General features: G+C 54.2%; 1 protein-coding gene across 3 annotated transcripts in view; it reads left to right on the forward strand.

The window, feature by feature from the left end:
• The window catches only part of NSG1 (neuronal vesicle trafficking associated 1), a 29,571-nt gene extending 3,806 nt beyond the window's left edge, over positions 1-25,765 (forward strand). Inside the window, exons 3-5 of one of the 3 annotated variants that reach the window (XM_065877772.1) lie at positions 509-625; positions 18,506-18,616; positions 25,292-25,765. In XM_065877772.1, the coding sequence (XP_065733844.1) occupies positions 509-625; positions 18,506-18,616; positions 25,292-25,492 (429 nt within the window). In that variant the 3' untranslated portion in view covers positions 25,493-25,765. The remainder of the gene's footprint in view (positions 1-508; positions 626-18,505; positions 18,617-25,291) is intronic. The other 2 variants (XM_065877773.1, XM_065877774.1) reach the window with 2 other exon arrangements.
• The last annotated feature ends 700 nt before the right edge of the window (positions 25,766-26,465 follow it).

A 26,465-nucleotide genomic window follows, 5' to 3' on the forward strand; every position in this document is an offset into this window, starting at 1 on the left:
AGACTCCCCAAGGTCGATTTGCTTGAAGGCTGGCTGCCTGCTCCTTCCTAGTGCTGGAGGGCAATAGTGCCCTTGAATCTTCTTGTTTTGCCCGTGGCGGCATGTGAAGACCAGTGACAATATCAGCGCATCCTTCCCACCGCCTGGGCCGATAGAGCTCTGGGCAGTGAAGGGAGCGCCAAATTAGGAGTCAGGAGCTCTGCTGACTACTCTCAGCCCTGCCACCTACTAGCTACGTGGCCTTGACCAATGTACTTAACTTCCCCGCCCCTCCGTTATCATTTTTCCCTCCTGGGGCTGCTGTCAGGATTATTAATGGTAACGTGCTGAAAGTCCCGGCACAGAGGAGATTTCTAATGAGTGGTGGCTGTTCTCATTCTTTCTGTGAAATACTTCCTGGTGAAATGGTGACTCTGAACGAGGGTTTCCCCACCTGTCCTCTTTGGACAGGTGTGTCTGAATGTATCTGGCTGTACCACTGACTGTTTGCTTCTGTTTCCTGGACAAGGTGGTGGTGAAAACTAAGACTGAATATGAACCTGACCGCAAGAAAGGCAAAACACGTCCTCCCAAGATAGCTGAGTTCACCGTCAGCATCACTGAGGGTGTTACCGAGAGGTTCAAGGTGAGTGGCCCTGGAAGCGGATGAGATGCTGCTTTTGCCCCCAGGAGGGGGTCCACTGAGCTGCAGAGATGACCTGTGGAGTGATGGGAACAGGACGAGACACCGATATGGGCTGACCCCAGATGTGCAAAATTGACCTTGTGGTTTTAAAAATTTCTTCTTTCTTTATCTTCCAAAATGATCAATATTACTTAGTTTTAATAACGGGGAAGACCCATCCCTAAACTTCCTTTTAGGCAAAGGTTATAAACATACGACAGATCACTTACCAAACATTAAAATCCCTTCAGTTCCGGGAGGAGGGCAGACAGTAACAAAAGGGCAACCCATCGCACTTACTTAGTGCCAGGACCCAATCTGAGCCTTGGCATATGCAGGCTCAGCTAAGCATCCCTCCCCAGGAGGTCAATACTATCCATGTAGCCCATTTTGCAGATGGGGAAGTTGAGGCACAGGGCGGTCATAGCTCTGCGTGGCAGGACCAGGAATCAGAGGTGGCCCACTGCAGAGCCCTTGTGTTCATACTCCATCTGACAGGATGTGGAGGGGTGGGGCCTGGCTGGCCCTGTACATGGGTTGCTGGAAGTGCTCACTTTGGGGAGGGAAACCTTGCTCTGGACCGTTCTTCAGGGAAGAACAACTGCTGAAAGGGGCGGGATTGCAGCCAGGCCTGGGGACAGAGCCTTCTCCCCTGAGTCTGGGTGGCCTCTGAGGATGGAAGCAGCTGTGTTGGTTGAGGAACAAGTTAGGATATTGATCTTCTGGAAACTTGTTCTTTGGGAAACATGAGAGATGGTAAAATGGAGGCCCTCACCTAGATTCGGAAGGGTGATGTGGGAGACATAAGTAGGTCACCCAGGCCTTGAAGGGTGGCCTTGGCTGGCTCCCTGCTTGCCACCCACGTGGATGTGTGAGCCACGTCTTTATGCTGGGTGCATGGGCACCTGCCCACCTCCGTGCCCTGCAGTTTCCAAAGCCCCTTTGCATACTGCATCCTGTTTGATCTCCATGACACACCTGTGAACTGGTTAAGAGATGAAAGTGAAGCCCAAGGAGTGAGGTGGCCTTGTGGGGTGACTGGGGATTCCAGGGCATAATGTGACTTTAAATCCTTCCCATCACTCCATGCTGCCTCCCCGGCCTGGAGGAAAGCCATACAGGGGCCGGTCAAGCCAGCGGGTGCCGTCAAGAGTTGTCGTCTTTTGTGTCTGTGGGGTGTTTACTTGTGTTAGCTCACCTAATCCTCCCAGCAACCCTCCCCGAGAAGCAGGTACTATTAGTATAACCCATTCTATAGATGGGGAAGTTGAGGCACAGAGAGAGAGGCCTGCATCTGTGGTTTCTATCGGTGGCCTCAGGAGGGTGTATAGGTTGAGATGCTCTTCTGGTGGCTCCCGGCTTGGTAATTCATCCGTGTTGTGAGGCTCACGGGGGCCAGGTTGGACTGACCTAAGGTCAGTATCTCTCTCCCGCTCTGGCCAGCTGCTTGGCATGTGCCCCTGCTGCCACGTGCATGATCTGCCCTGTCCACACCCGGGGATCGACCCCTGGCTGAGGCAGAGGTGACCTCAGTTTTAAGGGCATGATAGCCATCATCCCAGTGGCAGACGCCATCTGGATCTCTGAGCGTGTCTGGGTTTGTCATTCCTGGTTTGAACTCTGCCTCTCCTGGCCCCGGCATTTTGTGTGTCCACAAAGCAGCTTGAACAGCTATCCCTTCATCTGTTGGTTGCACGCCAGGCTCTGTCCCCACCTCTGGGGTCCTTTGTTGCTGCTTTTCATGAACGCTCACCTGATGCAGGTCCCCAGGTCCCTTGTTCAAGGCGTGGGTGATGCACATGGGCCATCAGGGCTCTCAGCAGCCACAGCTGGGCCTTTGTGTGGTTCCCTGGCTCCAGTTGCCCGGAACCTGGGGACCCAGAAGATCCGTGCCTGCCCCAGTGGATCGGGCTGTGGTGGCAGAAGACCTGCCTTGTCTGCTCCCACCTCCTGGGATGTCTAAGAATGTCTAAGAAGGTGGTATATGCAGTTGGTGCTCAGGGATTATTGCGGTGCAGTGGCCAATTCCCCAGTTCTATACATAAACCAGGCATGTCTGTACATTTAGATCTGTGGCCTCCCTGTGGTTCACAGCCACCCGGAAGGGGGCGTCATTGCCTCTTTTGCAGATGAGGCTGTTGAGTCCCAGGTGGTCACGGGGGGCTGCTGGGGTACTCCCCATGACTCTACCTCTGAGGCCAGCACCCTTCCTCACATCTCCTGCCATACACACCTCCCTATGGGCCCCAACTTCCAAGTCCCGGACCCCGTTCCCCTTCCATCACCTTCCAGTGCCAGCTCAGATACCACCTCTGCCATGAAGCCTCCTGGGATTAACCTCATTCTCCTGGTGTTTCCACCCCCCCGTTTGTAACGAGGCAGTAACAGCATCTAACAGTAGCGGAGTGCTCCCATGAGCCAGACTCTGGGTCAAGCTCGTAACGCTTATGATCTCATTTTATACTCAGAAACCTCATGAGGCAGGCACCATTATTATCTCCATTTTACAACTGAGGGAAAACCAAGGCAGAGATCTTGAACCCAAGCAGCCTGTTCTTGGCTGTACCGCCTGAGGTCCACGTGGCTTCTGGAGGACACATTTGCATGGGATGCTTTCAGCCCCAGGCAACCTATTGCGCTGCTGGATCGTTCTGCTTCTAAGAAGCCTTTTCCTTTGTTGATTGGAAGCGAGAGAGAGGCATGGACATATATACACTACCAAACGTAAGGTAGATAGCTAGTGGGAAGCAGCCGCATAGCACAGGGAGGTCAGCTTGGTGCTTTGTGACCGCCTGGAGGGGTGGGATAGGGAGGGTGGGAGGGAGGGAGACACAAGAGGGAAGAGATATGGGAACATATGTATATGTATCACTGATTCACTTTGTTATAAAGCAGAAACTAACACACCATTGTAAAGCAATTATACCCCAATAAAGATGTTAAAAAAAACCCAAAAAAAACCACTTCCCAGTGACTGCTGCCCTGTGGCCTCGATCCGAACACAAGTTGCCCTACTTCCCAGCAGCCTTCGGATGTGGGGGGGCCCACGTACCCTGAGTCCTCCCCATGTAAGCATCATTTTTCTGCCTTCCTTTCCTTTTATGTCACGGTGACCAGACCCCTTTCCCTGGCTCACGCTTCTCTCTGGGTGTGAGGCCTGTGACCTGGTGTCCCTGTGAGTGGGATGAGTGTCCAGTGGGGTGGCCCTGGTAAGCAAAGGCCCCCTGACCTGAGTTGGTGACCTGGGGGAGAGACAGAGCATAGCGCCCCCTGAGCCACCGTCAGGCAGAGTGCAGGTGCGGGGCTCTGGGTGCAGACAGAACTTTCCAGCCCCTCTGTGTTGGGCAAGAGAGGAGCTCCCTGATGCCTCCCCTCTGGTGCTGGACACGTGTGCAGTGACAACTCTGTAAGTCAGGGGATGACAGACTGGGCTGTTGGCCCCCAGTGATGGGGACTTGGTGAGATTTCCAGGGACCCTCGCTTGTTGGGTAAGTTTGATGGCAGCTCCTGAGGGAGCCCTCTCTGGGCCATGAGTGGGTGTGAGCCCTTTACAGGTGATCTCACATTCAGCAGGTGACCTGCCCAGGGTCCCACAGTCAGTGCGAGGGGACCTGGCCGGCTTGACCCAGAGGCCTGTGGGCCTGAGTCGCTCAGCTAAATGACCCGCGTCCTGCACACCTGCCTTTGCTCCAGAGCCCTGCTGAACAGGAAGCTGGTTCACCGGGCTGCCTGCGTGCCGGCTGTGGGGTCTGTGCACGGGAGGTGGCCTCCAGGTGTGGTCTGGGGCCACCTGTGTTGGAATCACCTGAGGTTCAGTTTTAACAGAGAGACCCTGGCCCCTGGGGACGTGCATTGTAACAGGCTCTCCAGATGATCCTACTGAGTTCGTGACCCTTTATGGGTGGGCTGCGTTCCAGCACCAGGACTGGGCAGGCTCAGGAGGGCTGGTGCCTTTTGGAAATGCTAAGGGTGCTGGCCTTTCTGGAATGTTCTCTCGGCCTTTTACTGCCCAGTTGTGTTTCTGCCATCTCTGAATGCACGCACACAGTGAGGCGTGCTTCCCTGGTGGGAGACGTCAGCTGGCTGAGGGCTGGGGGCTGTCTCCTGGAAAACTGAGATACGTGTGGGCAACGGAGAGGAGGACCTCTACCCCTGCCCCCCCATCCCACTTGAGGGTCAGTCACAGCTGTGGCTGGAACAGAACATCTTCCTCATCCTGCTGGTGTTAGGGCAGCTTCCATGTGGCTCCCCAGCCCAGCTGTCTCCTCGTTCTCTTTGGCTCCGTGTGTGAATCCCAGAAATGAAATCGTGCCTTTCAGCTGTCGAAGCAACAAGTAAATAACATGCCCCCATTTTGTCTGCGATTTGTGTAGTTCAGGGGCGAGGTGCCACTGCCCGGCCCTCATCTTTATATGCCTCCGGATGGCATCCTCGAGACGAGATGTCTTTTGGGATGCTGCTTTATGATTATCACCCGGGGATTAATCTCTTGGCTGCGAGGTTGCTAGGCTGGTTGCTAGGTAACTGCTGGCTGGGGAGAGGGTTTTCTGAGGCTCTGCCACACAGGGATTGCTGGATGAGTCACCCAGAGGTGGCCCAAAGTCTAGGCTTCCCGAAAAGGTTAGTGTCAACGAGGAAAGCAGTTGTTGAATTACCTGGAGGTGTATCTATGCCGAGAATAAACACGGGCCTGAGATGCTTCTCAAATTAACTAAACCTAAACAGTGTTTTCATTGCACGGTCCCCCTTACCCATGCAGAGCGGCGTGTCGCAGTGCTGCCGAGGCTGCTTCTTAAGGCTCGGAGGATGGAGGGGCCATACTTAGGCAGATTAAAGGAAGGTTTATGCTTGTGACTGCCGTGATGGAGGGCTGCTGACGCCTCCGACATCTACACACCGTCTCGTTGTGAGTTCGGGGTTAGGGCGAACAAGACGCACCCCCTCCCCTGGTGCCATGTTGCCTTTGGGACTTTCAGAGATTCCAAGGTCGGCATTACACAGTTGGTGCAGGGCTGGGAGAATGTCCTGGAAGGAGAGACCAGGTTTGTTTGAATAGTGTCCATGTGCTGCATTGGGGGTCCCTATGCCTTCTGTCAACAAATGAATCTGTGGGTGGTTTGTATCTTTTCTCACATCCTTAATGACCTTGAGCTTCCTAGGTGTCCGTCTGTTTTCCACCCTCTCCAATAATCCCCTGGTGTGTTCCAAGATGCATTTGTTAAATATTTATGAACGGCGGCACCGTTGCCTTGGCACTCAGCAGTGGGCGTGGTTTTTGCAAGGGGGCACTGGGGATCCTAGAAATGCATCTCAACACTCTGTCACCTTCAGCAGAGCGTCATGCAGGGTTCAGCTGCCCCGTTTTGCGGTTTCCTGGCCCAGCTAGAGAGTGGGAGCTTCATCTAGAATGGAATAATTAAGTGGGTTGAGTCATCTGGGGGGTGTGTCTGTATGTTCATTTTGTGTGGGTTACCGAAAATACTTAGTGCTGTAAATGCTTGGAGATGTCAGGATTCATCTTATTTTTCCAAGATTTTTTTGTTTTTTAACTGCATTACTCAGCAGAAAAGCACATTTTTCCCCCCCTCCCTCCTGAGGGTGGGAGGGCAGAGAGAGCAGAGTAAGGATGACCCAGCCGCCATCGACCCAATGCTGCCTGCCTGGGCTCTTAGTAACAGTTTTGAAGGTTGATCTTACTGTCCTAATTTTGGAGGTGGGGAATTAAGGTCAGAGAGGAACCGCCCCAAGGTCAGCCAGCTAATTGGGGATAGCAGTAGGATTCGGCCCCACATCCGTCTGACACGGAGCCTGCCAGGCTCTGCTTTCCATACCCACAGCTGCATGGGGCCTGTGGGGTGACTCTCCCCTGCTGCAGATGCCCTAGTTCCCATCCCAGCTGGGCGGTGACCCCCGGGAGGCTCCCCGGCAGGAGAGGAGATCCCAGGCCAGAAAGAGCAGATGGGACCACAGCAAATTCAAGTGCCCATCGAGCTCCTCGTCTGTGAAACAGGGTGACTGCTAATTCCCGACTCATGGTGAATATTTGGAGAACAGGTATAAGGGCCAGGGCCTTGTAAGTCGAGTGGCCGTGTAATTCATGGCCCAGACCGGGACACTCTGGAGAGTGATGGTGGACCCTGTGCATTTGGGACGCCGGGGCAGTAACTGTCAGCCAGGACTGACCCAAGCATCTCGGGCACATGGTCCCCTCCTTATAAACTGCTTATAAAGTTCACCCCGAAGCCCATATCCTATTTGCTGTCCATTCCTGACCGTTCTTTCCAGAAAACACCCCTTGACCCCTTTTGCCTCTGGGGCAGGGCTGCTCTGGCTTGGGCTCACCGTCTCTTCCGGACCCCTGCCACAGGCCGGCCTCCTGCCTCTGGCCCTTTTATTTCGGTAGTAAAATATACATAATATAAAATTTACCATTTTAAAGTGTTCAGTGGCATTTACTACATTCGTGGTGTTGCCCAACCATCACCATTATCTATTTTCAGAACATTTTCAATCACCCCCAGAGGAGACCCCATACCCATTGGCAGTCACTCCCCATTTCCCTTAGCCCTAAGCAACCACTAATCTCTTTTCTGTCTCTATGGATTTCCCTATTCTGGACACTGCATAGAAGTGGAATCATACAATATTTGGTCCTGTACGACTGCTTCTTTCACTTAGGATAATGTTTTCAAGGTTCATCCATGTTGCAGCATGTATCGCTACATTATTCCTGTTTATGGCTGAGGAATGTTCCATTGAACGGGTAAGACTACATTTTGTTTATCCATTCGTCCATTGATGGACGTTTGCATTGTTTCTACCTTTTGGTTAAGTGTGAATAGTGCCGGAGTGAACGTTCATGTACAGGTTTCTCTGTGACCACCTGTTTTGAGTTATCTCGGGTATGTAACCAGGAATGGAATTGCTGGTTCGTGTGGTGATTTTATGTTTAACATACTGAGGAAGTGCTGTTTTCCACAGCAGCTGCACCATTTTATATTCCCACCAGCAATGTACAAGGTTTTCACTTTTTCCATATCCTCACCAACACTTGTTACTTGTTTATTTTTTTATTATAGCCATTTTAGTGGGGGTGAAGTGTATCTCATTGTGGCTTTGATTTGCATTTCTTTTTTTTTTTTTTTTTTTTTGCCGTACGCGGGCCCCTCACTGTTGTGGCCTCTCCCGTTGCGGAGCACAGGCTCCGGACGTGCAGGCTCAGTGGCCATGGCTCACGGGCCCAGCCGCTCCGCGGCATGTGGGATCCCCCCGGACCGGGGCACGAACCCGTGTCCCCTGCATTGACAGGCGGACTCTCAACCACTGCGCCACCAGGGAAGCCCTGATTTGCATTTCTTAATGGCTAATGATGTTGAGCGTCTTTTCCTGTGTTGGCCATTTGTTTATCTTCTTTGGAGCGATGTCTATTCAAGTCCTTTCACATTTTTAATTGGGTTGTTTGTCTTCCTGTTGTTGAGTTGTAGGAGTTCCTTATATGCTCTGGATACTAGATCCTTACCAGATGTATCATTTGCAGATATTTTCTACCATTTTGTGGGTTGTCTTTTCACTTTCTTGCTAGTGTTCATTAATGCACAAAATTTTTAAACTTTGGTGAAGTACAGTTTATTTTTGTTGCTTGTGCTTTTGGTGTCACATGTAAGACACTGTTGCCAAATCCAAGGTCATGAAGATTTACCTCTATGTTTTCTTCTAAGAGTTTTATGGCTTTAGCTTTTATATTTAGGTCTTTATTCCATTTTGAGTTAATTTTTGTATATGGTGTGAGGTCAGGGTCCAACTTGATTCTTTTGTGTGCAGATACCTAATTGTTCCAACACCATTTATTGAAGAGACCGTTCTTGCCCCATTGAATGGTCTTGGCACACTTAGTGAAAGAAATCAGTTGACCATGAACACATAGTTTTATTTCTGAACTCTCCCTCCTATTTCATTGATTTATATGGCGGTTCTTATGCCAGTCCCACACTGTTTTGATTGCTGTAGCTGTAAGCTTTTTGTTTTTTTTTTTTTTGCGGTATGCGGGCCTCTCACTGTTGTGGCCTCTCCCATTGCGGAGCACAGGCTCCGGACGCGCAGGCTCAGCGGCCATGGCTCACGGGCCCAGCCGCTCCGCGGCATGTGGGACCCTCCCGGACCGGGGCACGAACCTGTGTCCCCTGCATTGGTAGGCAGACTCCCAACCACTGCGCCACCAGGGAAGCCCTGTAGCTGTAAGTTTTGAAACTGTAAGCTTTGAAATTGGGAAGCGTGAGTCCTCTAGCTTATTCTTCGTTTTCAAGATTGCTTTGGTATTCACTATACCTTGCAATTTCCATTTCTACAGCAAAGGCTGTTGGGATTTTGATAGGGATTGCATTGAATCTGTAGATCAGTCTGGGAAGTATTCCCATCTTAACATTATTAAGTCTTCCAATCCATGGTGTTTTTCATTTATTCGGGTCTTCTTTGCTTTCTTTCAGCAACGTGTTACAGTCTGCAGTGTACACATTCTTTCACTTTTTACTGTAGGCGGTCAACTGCAGTAGCATAAGTAAATCCCGTGACTGTCACCAATGCAAATCACAAGTGTTCTTTGTATCACACTGCAGGTGTCGCCAAGATTTGGGGAAGTGTTTAGTCTCATCATTCCTTTGAAATCACAGTATTATAAGATCTTGTTTTTTTGGTGTGTTAATAAGGAAGCACATGCATAATATATCACAAATGTATATTTTTACAATATTTTGATAACAGTATTTCGATGTGATTGGTTTTTTTCCTGTGCGTTGTGTCTTATGCATTTTAAGCATGATTCTGAGAAGGATTTACAGGCTTCACGTGGCTGCCAGAGGTCAGTGGCACAAACATGGTAGAAACCCTGCACCAGGCTCTCCCCCGACCCCCGCTGCTCCTATACACTGTTCCTTAAAGCCCACTGCCCACAGCAGTGGGGTGAGGGTCACCATGGGGCACCCGCCAGAGGACACGGGGTGGTGAGTACAAATCCCTGTACAGTAGCTGAATTTCACCCCACTGTGTCCAGCTTTAGAGCTTTTATTGACAGCTGCACAAAAGTGATGTCAATTTAGGGACCATGTAGTATCTGCTCTAACACACTCGTAAATTGGTGGCAACCATCTGTCCTTCAGGCAGCTGGCAACACCTTCCAGCGCTGTGAGAAATGCTAATTTGGGACATAATAGAGGGGCAGCCGCCTTCTTGAATCCTGCAGTGCCCAGGAACCCTCTGGGCTCCCACCTCTTGGTGTGGCACACGGCGTCCTTTGTCACCCTCCCGTGCCGCTCTCCTGCAGGATGTGTGATGCTCCAGCCGCACTGGCTGAACACACTGTGTCCTGGATGCCTGGGGCTTTGGTACAACCTCTCTCTCCCTCTGACTACAACACAGTTTCCCGAGCTTCCCAGGAGCGCTCCCCATCCTTCAAGACCAGACACCCCCTCCTGGACCGCTTCCCCGCATGGGGGAGTTTGGCCTCTGCTCCCACCTTATCCTCCCGGTTCTCACTCCGTGCTGTGATGAGTTAACACCACTCAGCAGAGACCAGGGCTGACCCTGCTGGCCAAGGTCACTCCATGGTGGCCGGGAACATCCACCAGCCACTGGGGATTCCGTCGATGTAGGAAGGCAGGGCCTTGGGGCCCAAGATGCTTTTGCCTTTGTGGGCCCTTTCCTCCTTAAAAAAAAAAAGAACGTCTTATGACTGTCTTGGACTAAAGATGAATATAATCCAGGCTGGATTCATTATTATTTTTTTTTCTGGTTTTGAAGCAAAAGTTAAAACCATTTTCTGGGGTCACTAAAAGCATCGCGGGCCGCAGCACTGGGTTTTGTATGCCTGATAGAGATGTCGGCCCTGAAACAAAGGCCCTGCCTCTAAGGAAACACCCTTCTGCCAACCAAGGGCCTCCATGGCTTTCATCCCTGGCCCCCAGGCCCACAGCCCCACCCGGAGGGGACAGCGGCAGGTTTGGGTACTGCCCATCCACCCGGGTCCCGGCCTCCAGGGGCCCTTGGAGGGCAGAGCTGCCCGGGGTCCTGCCCCCATCCTGTGCATGATCGTTTCCTTAATAAAACCCGGCAAACTGAATTTATGTTCCACTTGATGTGTAGATGCTCCGGGTTGGCTCCTGGCACCCAAGGGCTGCGCTGTAAGTCCTCACTGGGGGATGGGCTACCTGCCAGCTGCATCCACCCACTGACTCATTCACTCGTCTCCCTCTGCCTGTTGTGTGGTTTCAACCCTGCCCGCAGGGGCTCGGTCTATGGGGAGGTGGGCTTGCAAGGAGGTGAATTAGTTCCCTGGGGCAGCTGAGTGGCGTAAAACCACACGCATTCATTCTCTGACAGTCCTGGAGGCCAGAGGTCCTGAATCAGTCGCACTGGCTGCGCTTCCTCTTGCAGCCTCTGGAGGTGTGCTGCTTGCATTCCTTGGCTTGCAGCTCCTCCCTCCATCTGCAAAGCCTGCAGCACGGCATCTCCAGTCTCTCTCTGCTCTATCTTCCCATCGGCGTCTCCTCTGTGGCAGATTCGCCCTCTGCCTCCCTCTTATAAGGGCACCTGTGGTTCCACTGAGGGCCCCTCTGGATAATCCAGGATAATCTTCCACCTCAAGGCCCTTGACTTGAACATATCTGCAGAGTCCCTTTTACCATGTAAAGTGGCATATGCAGGTTCCAGGGATTAGGACCTGGATACCTGTAGGGTATCAGCCGGCTTCCCTTGGCCTAGTCGTCTGCGTGTCTGAGCCTCTGTTGCCCCGTTTGTAAGATGCAGTCAGTAACGTGGCCTTGCAGGTGCTGTCGTAGGAGTGTACAAGCTTTATTTAAACTGCCAACCGTATGTAGTGCAGAGGCAGCGAAGTTTCTGGAGCTGCCATCAATATGGTGTTTTGGTGCAACAGGGCAGAGCTTGGGTGGGAGCTCAGGAGCCCCCTGGCTGCAGGAGTTCGACGCAGAAGTGGGATCCTCTGTTCACCCCCACGGTTCAGAGCAAGGCTGAGAACACAGGAGGTGTTCGTGGCTGGGGGGTGGGTTCACATACTGATGCCTGGGTGTTGCTTCCGGTCTGGGGTCCGGGTATGGGGGTCTCCCGGTCTGGGGTCCGGGTATGGGGGTCTCCCGGTCTGGGGTCCGCGTATCGGGATCCTTGGAGGCTCCTGTGATTCTAGTACACAGCGCTGTTAGGGCCTTTTCTGTGCTCAGGTCAGGTCACTGAGGTGATGGCTGCCCCTCCTCTTGTGTGCGCCCCGGCCTCTTTGGCCACCTGGGTGTCCCGTTGTTCCCGTTGGAGGTGCTGCCTTTTCAGTGGCTGGGCCTCCGTCACGTGTACAGGAAGGTGCTGGATTTGATGGTCTCCAGGCATCTTCCTTGCTCTGAGGCTGCAGCCCTGAGGGAGGAGGCTTATGTTGTTCAGTGAGGGGGTCTCCTGGACACCCCACTGTAAATGTGGGTGCTCCCCCTTCGCAGCTGAGAGGGGACCGAGGGTCAGGGGACAGATGCCCTTTCCAGAGTCACTGCGTGTGTTGGCCGAGCAGGCCTAGAACCCAGGGCGCTTGACACACAATGGGCAGTGGATGGGTGGCTTGTCTCTTGGCCAGAGTATTTCAGAATTGGCTGAAAGATGGAGCCTTGGGTGATCAGGGCTCTCCAGGGTGCTTACAGCTATGGCGTGCCCATGTAGAGAAAGCCAGAGGGTACTCCCAGGGCCTGGAGGAAACAGGTATGTCTGGCTAAGTGATTTCATGTTCTGTTCTGGAATATTCTTAATTGTCTCATGGGGGTGGGAGGTGAGGGAGGTTCATGAAACTTTGCAAACTGGGACAGAGTTTCATGTCACTTGACTCAGGAAATGGTAGATACTGGATTATGGGGGACACATGAGCTCTCGGTGTCTAGAGAGGCTGGCACGTTCCAGAGCCCTCTGGGAGGCAGTGGGCCTGGCCAGGGCTTTGGCGAGGAGGAGGGAAGGCCGCCAGCCTGGCCATGCTGGGGAAGGGACAAGGGCGACCTCCGGGGGAGGTGAGCCGGTGCTGACCACTCAGGGCCTAAAACAGCCTTGGTGTTAGGGGCTGTGTTAGTTTGCTAGGGCTGCCGGGACAAAGTACATCGACTGGGGGACTCCAACAGCAGAGATGTATTGTCTCCCGGTTCTAGAGGCCAGAGGTCCAAGACTGAGGTGCCAGCAGGTGCCCTCTGAAGCCTCCGGGGGAGAACCCTTCCGTGCCTCCTCCTGGCTCCTGGGGGGTGGGGGTGGGGCGGGGCGTTGCCAGCAGTCCCTGGCTTTCCGTGGCTTGAAGGTGCATCACTCCATCCTCCGTCTTCACATGGCCATGTGCGTGCACCTGTGTGTCCAGATGTCCCCTTTTCATGACACAGTCATACTGGATTAGGGCTCACCCGAATGACCTCAGTTAATTGAATCACCCCTGCAAGGACCCTATTTCTAAATAAGGTCACATTCACAGGTGCCAGGCTTAGGGCTTCCACTTTTTTGGGGGGGTCGGGGCACAATTCAACCTTGACTGGGGTGTAGCACGTGGGGCTGGCAACATGCTCTTGAGCCCTTGATAGCTTTTCATTCTCTTGATAAACGTGTAAGAGTGTGAGGCCTTGTCCCTTCTTCAGAGACAAGATGCGCAGGCGACCTGCTCGTCACACAGGTGGCGGGTGGCAGAGCCAGGATCCAGTTCGGAGCCAGCTGGGGATCTTCCTGGAAAGGCCTGCGGCTCGCTTCTCAGGCCGTGGTGACTGCAGGGGACACCATGCCATGTAGGGAAATGTGAACCCACAGGCTCAGTAGTTGCGGCGCACGGGCTTAGTTGCTCTGCGGCATGTGGGATCTTCCTGGACCAGGGCTCGAACCCGTGTCGCCTGCATTGGCAGGCGGATTCTTAACTGCTGCGCCACCAGGGAAGTCCCTATACTCTTTTTAAAAAAATTGAAATGTAGTTGACATATAGCAGTATTTTAGTTTCAGCTGTACAACAGAATGATTCAATATTTGTGTATATTGAGAAATGATCACACTGTAAGTCTGGTTAACATCTGTCACCACACAGTTACAATATTTTTTCTTGTGATGAGACCTTTTAAGAGCTACTTTCTTAGCCGCTTTCAGATACGCAGCACAGTTTTATTAACTGTAGTCACCATGCTGTATACTACATCCCCAGGACTTATTTATCTTTAGTTGGAAGTGTGTGCCCTTTGACCCCCTTCACCCATTTCCCCCACCCCCCTGCCTCTGGTACCACCAATTTGATCTCTGTATTTATGAGCTCAGTTTTAATTTTTTTTTAAGATTCCACATATAAGTGAGCTTGAACAGTATTTGTTTTCCTTGGTCTGACTTATCTCACTTAGTGTAATGCCTTCAAGGTCCACCCGTGTTGTTACAAATGGCAAGATTTCCTTCTTTTTATGACTGAATAACAGTCCATTGAATATATATACCACGTCTTTATCCAAGCAACTTAGGTTGCTTCGGTATCTTGGCCATTGTAAATAACGCTGCAGTAAACATGGGGGTGCAGACATCTTTTCAAGTTAGTTTTTTCATTTCCTTCAGATAAATACCCAGAAGTGGGATTGTTGGATCACATGGTAGTTCTTTTTTGTGTGTGTGAATTCACTCTTTTATTTATTTTTGGCTGTGTTGGGTCTTCATTGCAGTGCGCGGGCTTCTCATTGTGGAGGCTTCTCTTGTTGCGGAGCACAGGCTCTAGGTGCATGGGCTTCAGTTGTTGTGGCACGTGGGCTCAGTAGTTGTGGCTTGTGGGCTCTAGAGCGCAGGCTCAGTAGTTATGGTGCACGGGCTTAGTTGCTCTGTGGCATGTGGGATCTTCCCGGACCAGGACTCGAACCTGTGTGCCTTGCATTGGCAGGCGGTTTCTTAACCACGGTGCCACCAGGGAAGTCCCGGTAGTTCTATTTTTAGTTCTTTGAGGAACCTCTGAATTGTTTTCCATAGTAGCTGCACCAGTTGACATTCCCACCAATATTGCACGAGAGTTTCCTTTTCTCTGCGTCCTTTCCGACCGTTACTGTTTCTTTTCTTTTTGAAAATAGCCATTGTAATAGATGTGAGGTGATATCTCATTATGGTTTTGATTTGCGGTTCTCTGATGGTTAGTGATGTTGAGCACCTTTTCATGTACCTGTTGGTCATCTGTATGTCTTCTCTGGAAAAAAGTGCCTATGCAGTTCCTCTGCCCATTTTTTAGTTGGATTCTTTGGGTTTTGCTCTAGAGTTCTATGAGTTCTTTATATATTTTTATATTAACTCCTTACCAGATATATGATTTACAGATATTCCTTCCCATTCAGTAGGTTGCTTTTTAACTTTGTTGATGATTTCCTTTGCTGTGTAGAAGCTTTTTAGCTTGATGTAGTCCTGCTTGTTTATTTTTGCTTTTGTTGCTTTTGCTTTTGGGGTCAAATACAACAAATCCTTGCCAAGACCAATGTCAAGGAGCTTATCACCTGTGTTTTCTTCTAGGAGTTTTATGGTTTCAGGTCCTACGTTCAAGTCTTTAATTTGTCTTGGGTTAATATTTGTATGTGGTGTTAGTGGTTGAGTTTTATTCTTTTACATGAGGCTCTCCAGTTTTCCCAGCACCATTTATTTAAGAGACTGTTCTTTCCCTGTTTTATATTCTTGGCTCCTTTGTCATAAACTAATTGACCATACACATGTGGGTTTATTTATGGGCTCTCTTCTCTGTTCCATAGTCTATGTGTCTGTTTTTACACCACTACCATACTGTTTTGAATACCTTTGTGATATAGTTTGAAATCAAGGAGTATGATGCCTCCAATTTTCTTCTTAAGATTGCTTTGGCTATTTTATGGTTGACACAAATTGGAAGATAGTTTGTTCTATTTCTGTGAAAAATGAATATGTAATTTTGATAGGGATTGCATTGAATCTGTAGATTGCTTTGGGTAGTGGTAGTGTGGACATTTTTAACAATATTAATTCTTCCAATGCATGAGCACAGAATATCTTTCCATTTTTTTGTGTCTTCTTCAGTTTTTTTTCATCACTGACTTATAAATAGTTTTCAGTGTATAGGTCTTTTACCTCCTTGGTTAAATTTATTCCTAGATATTTTATTCTTTGGGATGCAATTGTAAGTGGGATTGTTTTCTTAATTACTCTTCTGATAGCTCACTTATTAGTGTATAGAAATGCAATAGATTTTTTTGTATGTTGATTTTGTATCCTGCAACTTTGTTGATTAGTTCTAACGGTTATTTGGTGGTCTTTAGGGTTTTCTATAGATACTTTGTCATTTGCAAATTGTTAACAGTTTTACTTCTTCCTTTCTAATTTGGATGCCTTTTATATCTTTTTCTTGCCTAATTGTCCTGGCTAGGATTTGTAATACTATGTTAAATAAAACTGGTGAGAGTGGCCATCCCTTTCTTGTTCCTGATCTTAGAGGAAAAGCTTTCAGCTTTTCACCATTGAATATGCTGTTAGCTGTGGGCTTGTCATATATGGCTTTTATTATGTACATTCCCTCTATACCCACTTGTTGAGAGTTTTTATCATAAATGCACGTTGAATTTTGTCACATGCTTTTTCTGCATCTGTTGAGACGGTCATATGATTTTTATCCTTCATTTTGTTACTGTGATATGTCACATAGATTTTGTGGATGTTGGAACCATCCTTGCAGCCATGGAATGAATCCCACTTGATCATGGTGCATGTATTTATTAACGTGTAGTTGAATTCAGTTCGCTAATATTTTATTGAGGACATATTCTAACAGGGCTTCTTAACCTGTTGTGTGCCATGGACCTCTTCTTGGAATAATGTTTTCAAATGCCCAAAATAGAATACAGGGGGTTACGAAGGAGTTCAGTTATTTTAAATACAGCTCTCCCTATGGACAACCCTGCTATTCTAGACTGTGGAAAGAGCTGCTGAAGTGGCCCTTGCTGCCCCCAGGGGCCGCCACTGGGTAGCTGGGTCCCGGGCAGGGCAGATTTGGGTGAGCAGTAGTCAGGTGAATGTGGGGAGGGGCTCAGGTAGGATAGGGCGGCGGGCCTGGGGGAGGCTGTGCGGCCTGGGCTGAGAGTCCAGCTCTGCATCTGCCACTGTGTGACCCGAGTGAGCTAAGGGAATGGCTGTGGTGACATTTGCAGCAACAACAGCAAACGCTTCCCTCCAGAGCATCCACTGTGCCTAGGTGCTGTCCTCCCACCAGCCCCGGGAGCTGGGGCCTCTAACTGCCATTGGCTGGCAGGAGCCTGGACCTGGAGGAGTGGGGTGACTTACCCAGAATCTGGCTGCCCCTCCTGGGCGCCGGGCACCGGCAGGGTTGCCACCTCTGTCGGAAAGCCCCGCACATACTCTGCTGCTCCCTCGGCCGCCGCGTGTCCCCAGGGCCACTGCCCATTCCTCTTCCTCAGATTCAGCCTCCTTTGTCACCCAGCTCCATGCTCAGCTGCCTCTGTGGTCTCCCCGGGCTGCCCACCCGGGCCGGGTGGTCTTGTCCTTGCCCATGTGCCATAGCGGCCACCAGAACCCAGATGGCACCATCCCTGGGGGTGCTTTGGGCCTTGAGGCAGCCGTGGCGCCACCCTGTGTCCCCTTGTCAGACGCAGGCTCCACGTGCAGGCGGGTTGTCCAGACAGGCTGGAGTGGCTAGAGAGGGTGACAGCCCTGACAGCCCAGGTGAGGGGTCACGAGAAGAACAGGGGGTAGAGGACAGAGATATTGACGGGGGCGGACTGCAGGGATGGGCAGGAAGGGCCTCCTTGGGGGTGACACAGAGACTCCTTGCTTGCTTCCCTGGGTGGGGGGCACAGAGGGGACGGGTGTCGCCCAGGCTGCAGTGAGCGTGAGCTGGGTGGTTGGAGGTGGGGACTCGTAGCCCGGGCAGCAGTGGCCGGTGGCCAGGGTGGCCGTGTGGGGAGAAGAGAGGGAGTAGTGGGGCTGGGCTGGGGGCCTGGGTGCTGCGGTTCCTGGTCACACCTCCCAACCTGACCCGCAGGGCCTCTGCACGCCCTTTCAGCCCAGGACACGCTCTCGCCCCTGCCCAGCGGCTTCCAGCAGCCAGGGAGCACCTTCAAGGCCAGATGCAGCATCATTTCGTCCCCCGTGCCCCAGGCCCTGCAGTGGGGAGGTCTCCCGTCGCTGGCCCACTCTGCTCATGGGCTGTCGTTAATCATCTGCCGACATTACTGAGTACGTCCCGTGGTCCAGCCACGGTGCAGAACGCCGAGTCCCCATGCTAATGGGGACCGCCCTCCAGGGTGGGGAGGACAGGCTCTAACTGAACACGCAGGAAACTGTCCAGAGTAGAGGTGATGGGGGCCCGGGAGGGTCTTCTGTCCTGGCCAGCTGGCCCCAGGTCAAGGGCAGGGCTGGTGTCCAGGGCTCAGGGGTGTCTCTGGAACAGCTGAGTAGCCATTGGCTGATGCGCCACTGTGGTGACCCACAGCATCAGAAGGGCAGCCCACACCCACGGCTCGATGGTGTGTCCGATGTCCATGAGGCCCGATCGTTATCTGTACCCCGAGCTCTCTATGCAAGGCCTGGAATACTAGAAATGGCTAATTTAAAATGAAGGTGATGCAGCTTGGGGTGAAAAAATGAAAATGGTACAAAAAGTTGTCCAGTTGTTCAGACTCTGCTGACTGCTTATCACCAGAGGCCTCCCGGCTCTGTGTTCCGTGCCTCCTTCCGGAGACGGTGCCCGTGTATAGTGGCCCGCGGGCCTGTGTGTGTCTGTGTGCATCTGTGTGTGGGTGTGTCTGCGTGGCCGCCCCCTCAGCCGTGCTGACAGCCCCGCCCCCCCCACAGGTGTCCGTGCTGGTGCTCTTTGCCCTGGCCTTCCTCACCTGTGTCGTCTTCCTGGTCGTCTACAAGGTGTACAAGTATGACCGTGCCTGCCCCGACGGCTTCGTCCTCAAGGTAAGCCCCCCCCATCCCCTGGGCCCCTGATGCCTTTGCGCCTTGTCCCCCCGCGTGACTCATGACAGGGCTAGAGCGGCAGGGGCGGTGTTGGGGCCTGGCGGGAGCTCCTCATGGGGACCTGGGGGCAGGGAAGCGGGGGTCACGGCGGGGCCTGTGAAAGGGAGGCTCCTGTCTGCAGGCCTAGCACATCCCCTGGGGGGGCAGTGAGTGATGAGGGGACATGCCAGGAAGCAGAGGTCCCGGGAGAGGAAGACCTGCACCACCACTCAGGGGTTTGGGACCAGGGCCGGGCGACCCCAGCGCCCCGACCGCAGACCCTGGTCTGCCCGCCATGCTGCTGGGCTCTCCGCGCTCGATGCTCGCTTTGCTGATGTGATGATGCCTCCTTCCCCAAAGGCTCCAAGTGGCAGAGAAGCAGACACATGGGGCCGCAGGATTAAGGGGAGAAAAATAAGGGAGGGGGTGGGGTGAAGGAAGCAGGAGTGAAACACACGGGCCGTGGACTTGCTCCCATGTCCCATACACTCAGCACCTGGGCCCCTTTTTGGTTCTGAACTTGCCAGAGCCAGTGCGAAGAGGAAAACATGATCAGTCCCAGGATTTGGCGCTGCTGGGATGAAAGCAGGACCCGGCTCTGTGTGCTGCTGGGCACGAGCAGAAGAAGCCGGGTCGCCCGCTGCCACTGGGCGGCTGCGGTTTGGGAGCTGCTGATGTGAGGGACACAGGCCCTCGTATGGGTTCCTCCTTCCACAGCTTCAAGGCTTCTGACACTTGAGCCCTTCTGCGCTCAGCGAGTGTGCGTTTTGTGCCCACCACGTAAGAGGCCCGTGGGGGCGCCGTGCAGGGACCTGAGGAAGGGCGTCTGGGCAGGGCGAAGCCCCCGGCCCCTTCCACCAGCCCGTGCACACCCTGGGCTGCGGCTGGAGGAGTTCTGATCTGTTGGGAGGCTCAGGAGACAACATGGTTTAAAGGAGGCTGACCCAGAGGGCTGGGACTTCGAGGAGGGCAGCACATGAGCTGATGCTGGAGGACGGCAGGGCTGAGCCAGGTGGGCGAGGGGAGGAGCAGCACAGGTGCTGGCTGGGCCGGTCCGTACATAGTCCTTGTTGGGGAAGAGCCAGCTGTGGCCAGACTGGAGTGCCGGCCAGAGGCTGCTGGAGGAGAGGGAGGTGATGGGATGGCCACTCGGGTGGCTGGGGAGGCTGCCGATTGGAAGGGAGGGACAGGAGGCTGCTGCAGGCGACCAGGGAAGAGATGCGGGTCTAGACAGGTCTGGGTGCTGCGGATGGAGCAGGAGTGAATCTGGGAGGCGGGGGCGGGGCGGGAGGGGAGGACCTGAGGTCAAGGAGGAGGAGCCAAGGTGACACAGGAGCCGCGCCCTGAGGGAAGCCGGGTGCACGGAGGACCACTTCCCTGGGGACTGGAGTCCTTGTCCAGGCAGACGGCAGCCATACTTGCGGCCACAGCCTGACCAGGAAGATGCAGGGCTTCCTTCCGGGCTCGTTCTCTCTGTGCCTGAGATGGAGGCAGGAGTGGGCCCAAACTCCCTGTCCTGCAAGGCCAGGTTCTGCTAGATAACCTGGTCCAGGGGGAGCCAGGGAGATGAGGCCCAGTCCTCGGACTCACAGCAGCTTTGGACGGCAGGTGTGTGCATGTTGAAAAGGCTCTGCAGGTGGTTCCGGTGCACAGCCAGCCTTGGGAATTTAGAGCCCCTGAGAGACTGTTCCGCCTCTGGGGACTTGGCATTTTCCACTGGTGTCTAATGGGTGGTGTCCTTCCTGGAGAAGGTCACTGGGAGGGCTGGGGAGCTGCTGCCCTGTATCCCACGGCCCTCGGGCTAAGGCTGGAGAAGGGAAGGTGTGAGTGTGTGTGTGTCCCCTTCCTCCCTCCTTTCTGCGTGTTCGTACGTGTGTATCACATGCCACCACCCGACAGTTTACAAGGAGCTTTTAACTAGGATCTCTGATGCTCCCAGAAACCCTGTGGGGTAGATGCCATTAGACCCCCTTATACCAACAGGAAGTTGAGTACAGAGACATCGTACCCAAAGTCACACCCTGCACGTCCTTCTTTATTCGGCATCTGTTTATTAACTGCCACCTCCTGTGTGCGTGGTGGGGTGCTGGGCGTGCCACGGGGCACAGGGTGTGTCAGGGGCCTGCCCTCGGAGCTCATGTTCTAGCAGCAAGCCAGCAGACCGATGTCCAGATGACGTGGATGCTGCCAAGAGTTAGGCAAGAAGGAATACGTGGGTGACTGCGTGCCTGTGGCCACCCCTTCCTGGGGGAGCACGGTGCTCGTCCAGGCTGGGACCCGAATGAGCGGGGGGGTGCTGGCGTGCACCTGCCGTGGGCTGGCCTTGTGCTGAGGACAGACTGGGCCGGGCCTGCTGACCCCGGGCCCCGAGGGAAGGGCTGATGGGCACAGGCGCCCGAGCTTCTGGGATGCGTAGAGGGGCGCGGGCCAGCCTTTTGCAGGGGGCCCCAAGCTGAGGAGTGTCACGAGGAGATTTAAAAAGGCAGATGTGGGCTGGGGAGGATCCTAGGTTTCTGCTTTTTTTTTTAAACCATGAAGGCCCTGGATGAGTGTTACAGAAAGGTCTTAAACACGATGGGAGAAAACTGCCCCAGAGCCTGCAAGGTGTTTACAGTTGGGTGCTCCTCGTAGACTGACTTGCTTTCGGGGAGCTTGCATGTGAGGTTTAATAGCTAGGCCTCCTGGACCGTGGGCCAGGGCTGTTGGGACACTTTCCTGGGTTCCCTCACCCGTCCAGTTATCGTTTCACGTTAGAAGCTCTGTGACCTCTCTGAGCTCACCCACAGCTGACGTGTTTATGCTGGGGTCTCTCCAGCCAAAGGGGGCAGGTCGCAGCTTCCCCGGAGCTCCCACCCCATCCTACTCCTGTGTGGCTCCCGGACACCCCCTGGAAGCCATCTTCCCCCAGGGTCTTGCCTGCCGCCAGCACGCCCCCCCCCGACAGTGCCTCCCCAGCACCCCTGTCTTACAGCCTCACTGTGTGGGTGGTAGCGGGACCGTCTGTCCTGGTGCCTGGAGGGCAGGGATGCCCCATCCCATCTGGAGGCCTGCCCGAGCCTGGAGCAGAGTCACTAACTGCCCAGCAGGTGTTGGTGGCCTCAGAATGTCTTGCCAGACCCTGTGCTGGTGGCAAGGACAGAGTGAAGGGGAGGTGACACTGCAGGTGGGGGAGGAGGGTGGCCGCCGGCCTGCTGGACAGGGGCCAGTTCACCTGCAGGGCCGGCCCTGGGCTGAACAGACGGTTTGCCCCTGCAGAGTAGCCCGGCTCCCCAGTGCCCAGGCGTGGCCGGGCTCAGGACGCCGATGACAGAAGGGCATGCATGACCTCAGCGGGCCCCTGTGGGCTTTTAATCCTTGCTGTCCGCCGTGCTGCGCTGGCTGCAGTCCTCACAGCAGCCCGGGCAGTCCTCATCAGCTCCTTTCTTTAGTCGAGGGGACTGAGGCTCAGGCAGAACGTGACCTCGGCCTGTAACGTGACCTCCTGCTCCTGCCGGCCTCAGCCCACAGAAACGCTGTGTACAGCGGCGCCGGGCCGTAAACACACTGCGTCCCTTTGTCACTTCTCTCCTGGAAGTAGCTAGCTGGCAGGTGTTTCTAGTCTGTATTTCAGGGTCAGTGACCTGGTAAGGAGACCAGTTCTCCGTGGGGCAGGGTGGTATCAGGGCTGTGGGGAAAGCACGCGTTTATTATTTTCCCTTCCATCTTCACTAAACCAGCGGCAGTGAGCCATGCATCTCTGAGAAGCCCTGGCTCAGGGAACAGAGGCGGATGGATGGATCTGCTGTCAAATTCAAGTTATTTATAAACCTCTGGCAAATCCCAGAGCTGTCTAAAGCCCACTGCCCGCAAACCACATCCCTTCCTTCACCACCTGCCATCCTCCCAGACCCATGAGTGATGAAATAGCAGCCAGGTGGGCCAGGGCTGGACCAGGCATGGCGCCATCACATCCGCCAGTAACCACGCCAGGTAGCGCTGCCCTCCCTCTGCCGAGTGGCCACACCTGCCCCTTCCTAGTGTGAGCAGCAGAGTTGGATCCTGATTGGAGGCCACGGGGTGGGCACGGGGCCGCAGGGCCTGTGGTATCCCCAGGGCCTGGCCCAGAACTGGTGTGAGTGACTCTGCACCCGATGGGCAGCCCACCTGTAGGAGAGCCTGTTAACCTCAGGCTGACACTCCTTTTCGCAGACACAGGGCTGGTGACCCCTGTAAGCAGCATCCGGACGGAGAGGGAGCTCGCTCACTTACAGGTGGAACAGGAGGCCCTGGGTCACACTCGGCCCAGCCTCTGCGGTGGCTCAAATGGGAGCTTTTCTAAGACTGAGACGTGGTCCCTTCTCTCGTCCACAAATCATGTGTTCGGCCCTGTGTGGCTGCTCCTGATACCAGGTGGGGAGGCACAGTGGGGAGGCCTCCGGGTCCACTGGGTGACGTTGCCCGCCTGGTGCCCAAAGAGGGCTTGACGAAGGCTGTGGCATTCACCGGGTTCCCCTGGTCCTGGCCTCAGCAGCTCCTCCCGGGCAGCACCTCCCCGCTCCAGCCCAGCCCCCTGAGCCCTGCGGACGGAGCTCTGCCACACCCACCTCTGAGGATGCTGAGAGCCCAGGCGGGACCGGGACTTGAAGCTGCCAGGGCGTACAGTCCTGCTCGGGCGCCCCGGGGGGACCGCGCTGCCTTGTTTCTCACTGTTCTGCCTTTGAGCTGAGCAGTCACCATCGGCAGCTTTGCGGGTGGGGGGGCGACGTCTGGAGTGCACTGAGCAGAGACCCGGGTTGGAGCTCGGTTCCCACACTGCCCTGTGGTCCCTTCCCTCTCTGGGTCTCACTTGCTGTGACTGAAATGGGACTAACAGATCTCAGCTCACAGGGAGACATTGTGCCCGGAAGGCACTTGGCCACCTGTCAGAAGGAACCGGTGTGGTGGCAGGGCTGGGATGTGGAGACGGGCCTTGGGTCTGCAGAGACTCCAGGGAGCAGCCCCTTAACGGAGACGGAGCTAACCTGCCTTTAGCTTCTGGAGGCTGAAGAAACCCGGGTCGGGCAGGGACAGGGCTCCCAGAGGAGGACCCCCGGGCATCCCAGGCTGGCGCCCACGTCCACAGGGCAGTAGCCGCCACCGGCCATCCTGGTGACCATCAGAGACTCTGTCACGGTCTCCACGCTGGGAGACTGCTCAGCCCAGATTGGCAGAGGAGTGCATCGAGCAGTGGGGTGTCCTGCTGGGCCCCAGGAGTTGGTAGAATCCTGGCTGCGCTGTTGCCAGCGAGGTGGCCTTGGCTGAGATGCTGCTCGGGGGTGCCAGCCGGACCCTGCGGGCGGTGCTGGGAATCAGGGGGGTTTAAAAGTCTCCCTGGTGACTGTGAAGGTAGCCAAGGCCCAGGACCCTTGTTACTGCAGTCTCCCTTCAGTGTGTGACAGACCTTGGCGTTCCTGTAATGCTTTGGTTGCTTAGAGACACAGGTAACGTGCCTTCCGCCAGATGGAAGGTTTCTCTCTCTCTCTCTCTCTCTCTCACTAAAGCCGCAGCTGGCAGGCAGTGGGGCTCCCTGAGGTCCCCCTAGAGCCCCGATTCTGTCGTGTTGCACTGCCGGCCCCCAGGGTGTTGTCCCTCTCCAGGCAGGTTAGTCCAGGCAATCAAAGCCGCCGAGAAGGGAGCGGTGGAGGGCAGGAGCCCCCCAGAACCTGCTCCTGTCACAGCCCCGCATACCCCGTTGGCCAGAAGTTAGCCCCATGGCTTCTACTGGCTGCCGGGAGGGCTGAGAAGCGTGTCGTGAGCTGGGCCCCACGCGCCCGCCTGCCACTGGAAGGGCGGGGGGAGGCAGAATGCAGCCCGCGACCCCTTCCTCAGGGCCTGGTGAGCGACGTGGAGGCGGGGTGGGCGGCGGCTTAGCCCGGCTGCTGGATGGACAAGGGAAGGTAGCCTGACTTTTTGGGGGCCCTAGACCCCCCGGTGAGCGGACGAGAGCTAGGGACTGACCTCCCCACCCCCGGGTTCCACGAGCTGTAGGGAAGTGCCTCTCCCTTAGCGGACAGCTGCCCCCCGAGAGCCCCCCACCCTCACGTGCCCTCATGGGGTCCTCGTGGCTTCCTGGGCTCTCTGGATCTCCAGGTCACACAGCTCCCTACCAGACCCTTGTAGGTGGTGTGTCCTGACCCCCCGACCCTTGCCTTCTCCCCAGCGTTTGTGTCCTGCGGCTCTGCACCCTCTGCTCTGGCCACGGGCCTCTCTTCAGCCTGTGTCCCTGTCCTCCTGCCCCGAGGACCGGCTCCTTTGGGTCAAGTGCCCCCAATCCCTGCTCCCAGGAGCCCTTCTGACTCCCTTCCTTCACTGTTTGAATATGTTGCTTCTGGTGGACATGTCAAAAGTTCCATTGTCTTCTAGGAGATTTAAAATCAATGGCCACGAGTGTAAGATCTTTAAAGAAGCAGGAGGCCCGCTGTGTAAGTCCCGTCGCCACGGCCTTGTACAGACGTCCATCCCGTTACCACGCAATCAGTGTCAGGCAGTCAGCTCATCTCTGAGTTTCCTCCAAGCCCGGGGAGGTGCTCAGTGACCACGGGTTGGGTGCCACCTGGAGACTCACGGGCCTCCCTCCTGCATCGGTGCATGCATCTCAGGGGGTGGCTTGTCTTTCAGAACACCCAGTGCATCCCAGAAGGCTTGGAGAGCTACTATGCGGAGCAAGACTCCAACGCCCGGGAGAAATTTTACACCGTCATCAACCACTACAACCTGGCCAAGCAGAGCATCACCCGCTCGGTGTCGCCGTGGATGTCAGTTCTGTCAGAAGAGAAGCTCTCAGAGCAGGAGACTGAGGCTGCTGAGAAGTCCGCTTAGCGAGATGGGCAGGTTCCTTACAGTGTCACTTGAAGGTAACAAAGCGACTTTGAGGGACATTTCATTAGATGTAATTACTGATAATTTAGAGGTTACTCATGTATGGTGCAACTGCTTCTGTTTGCTAATGCTGCTCTGCAAATACAGCTTGCTGCAGACCACCCGCGGGCATAAAATCAAGGGCATATCAGCATTGCTAAAAGAGCTCCGACACCACTTTCCATGGTAAAGAATCTTAATTTAGCAACTTGACTGGGATTTATTGGATGCTGTCAAAAAATAAATTTACACTGGATATGCAAGGGGTTCAGACTTCAGATAAATGATGCATTTTGTGGGATTGATTTTTTTTTTTTTAACCACCTTGCCGTTTGCAAACCTTACACCACAGCCATATCTAGAGTGATCCCTTGCTTTGCTAAGAGCAAGCTGTACTGCACGTTTCTTCCCCCCTCCCGCCAATGGCAATAGTGCCAGTGGTCAAGATGCACCATAGTGAGCGTCAGAGGGAAGGAAGGAAAGATGCCATCAGGTCGCAGTTGTGCCCTCGCCTGCCCCGTGCTCACTCCTGAGTGCGCAGGCGCTGCGGCAGGTCGGCTCGGGCAGGGGTCACTGCTGCAGGCAGAAGGCTGCCTCCCGGTACAGAGGGCGCCCGCTGGGCAGGGGAGCCGTGTTTCCCTCAGTGCATGTGGACTGGGTCAGAGCATGTGAGGTGGGGACTCTGGGAAGAGGGGACCCTGGGCCACAGGCTGCAGAACCCGTCTCCCTGTAGCTAGTCTGTCTGCTCCGTGATGGGCTGAGTAGGAATGAAACCTACCGGCCCTTTTGTTCACATCTATTATGAATAAGTTTGCACCGACAGCTGTATTAGCTACTTAGTTTTAAAACAATTAGCTGGGTGAGAAAAGTGAAAGTGTAACTGCTGGTAAGCCAAGGCTACTTTAATTTTTATTTTGTGGGACAGATGTAACTC

This window comes from Phocoena phocoena, chromosome 5, assembly GCF_963924675.1.
Source record: "Phocoena phocoena chromosome 5, mPhoPho1.1, whole genome shotgun sequence".
In the NCBI taxonomy this organism is placed as follows: domain Eukaryota; kingdom Metazoa; phylum Chordata; class Mammalia; order Artiodactyla; family Phocoenidae; genus Phocoena; species Phocoena phocoena.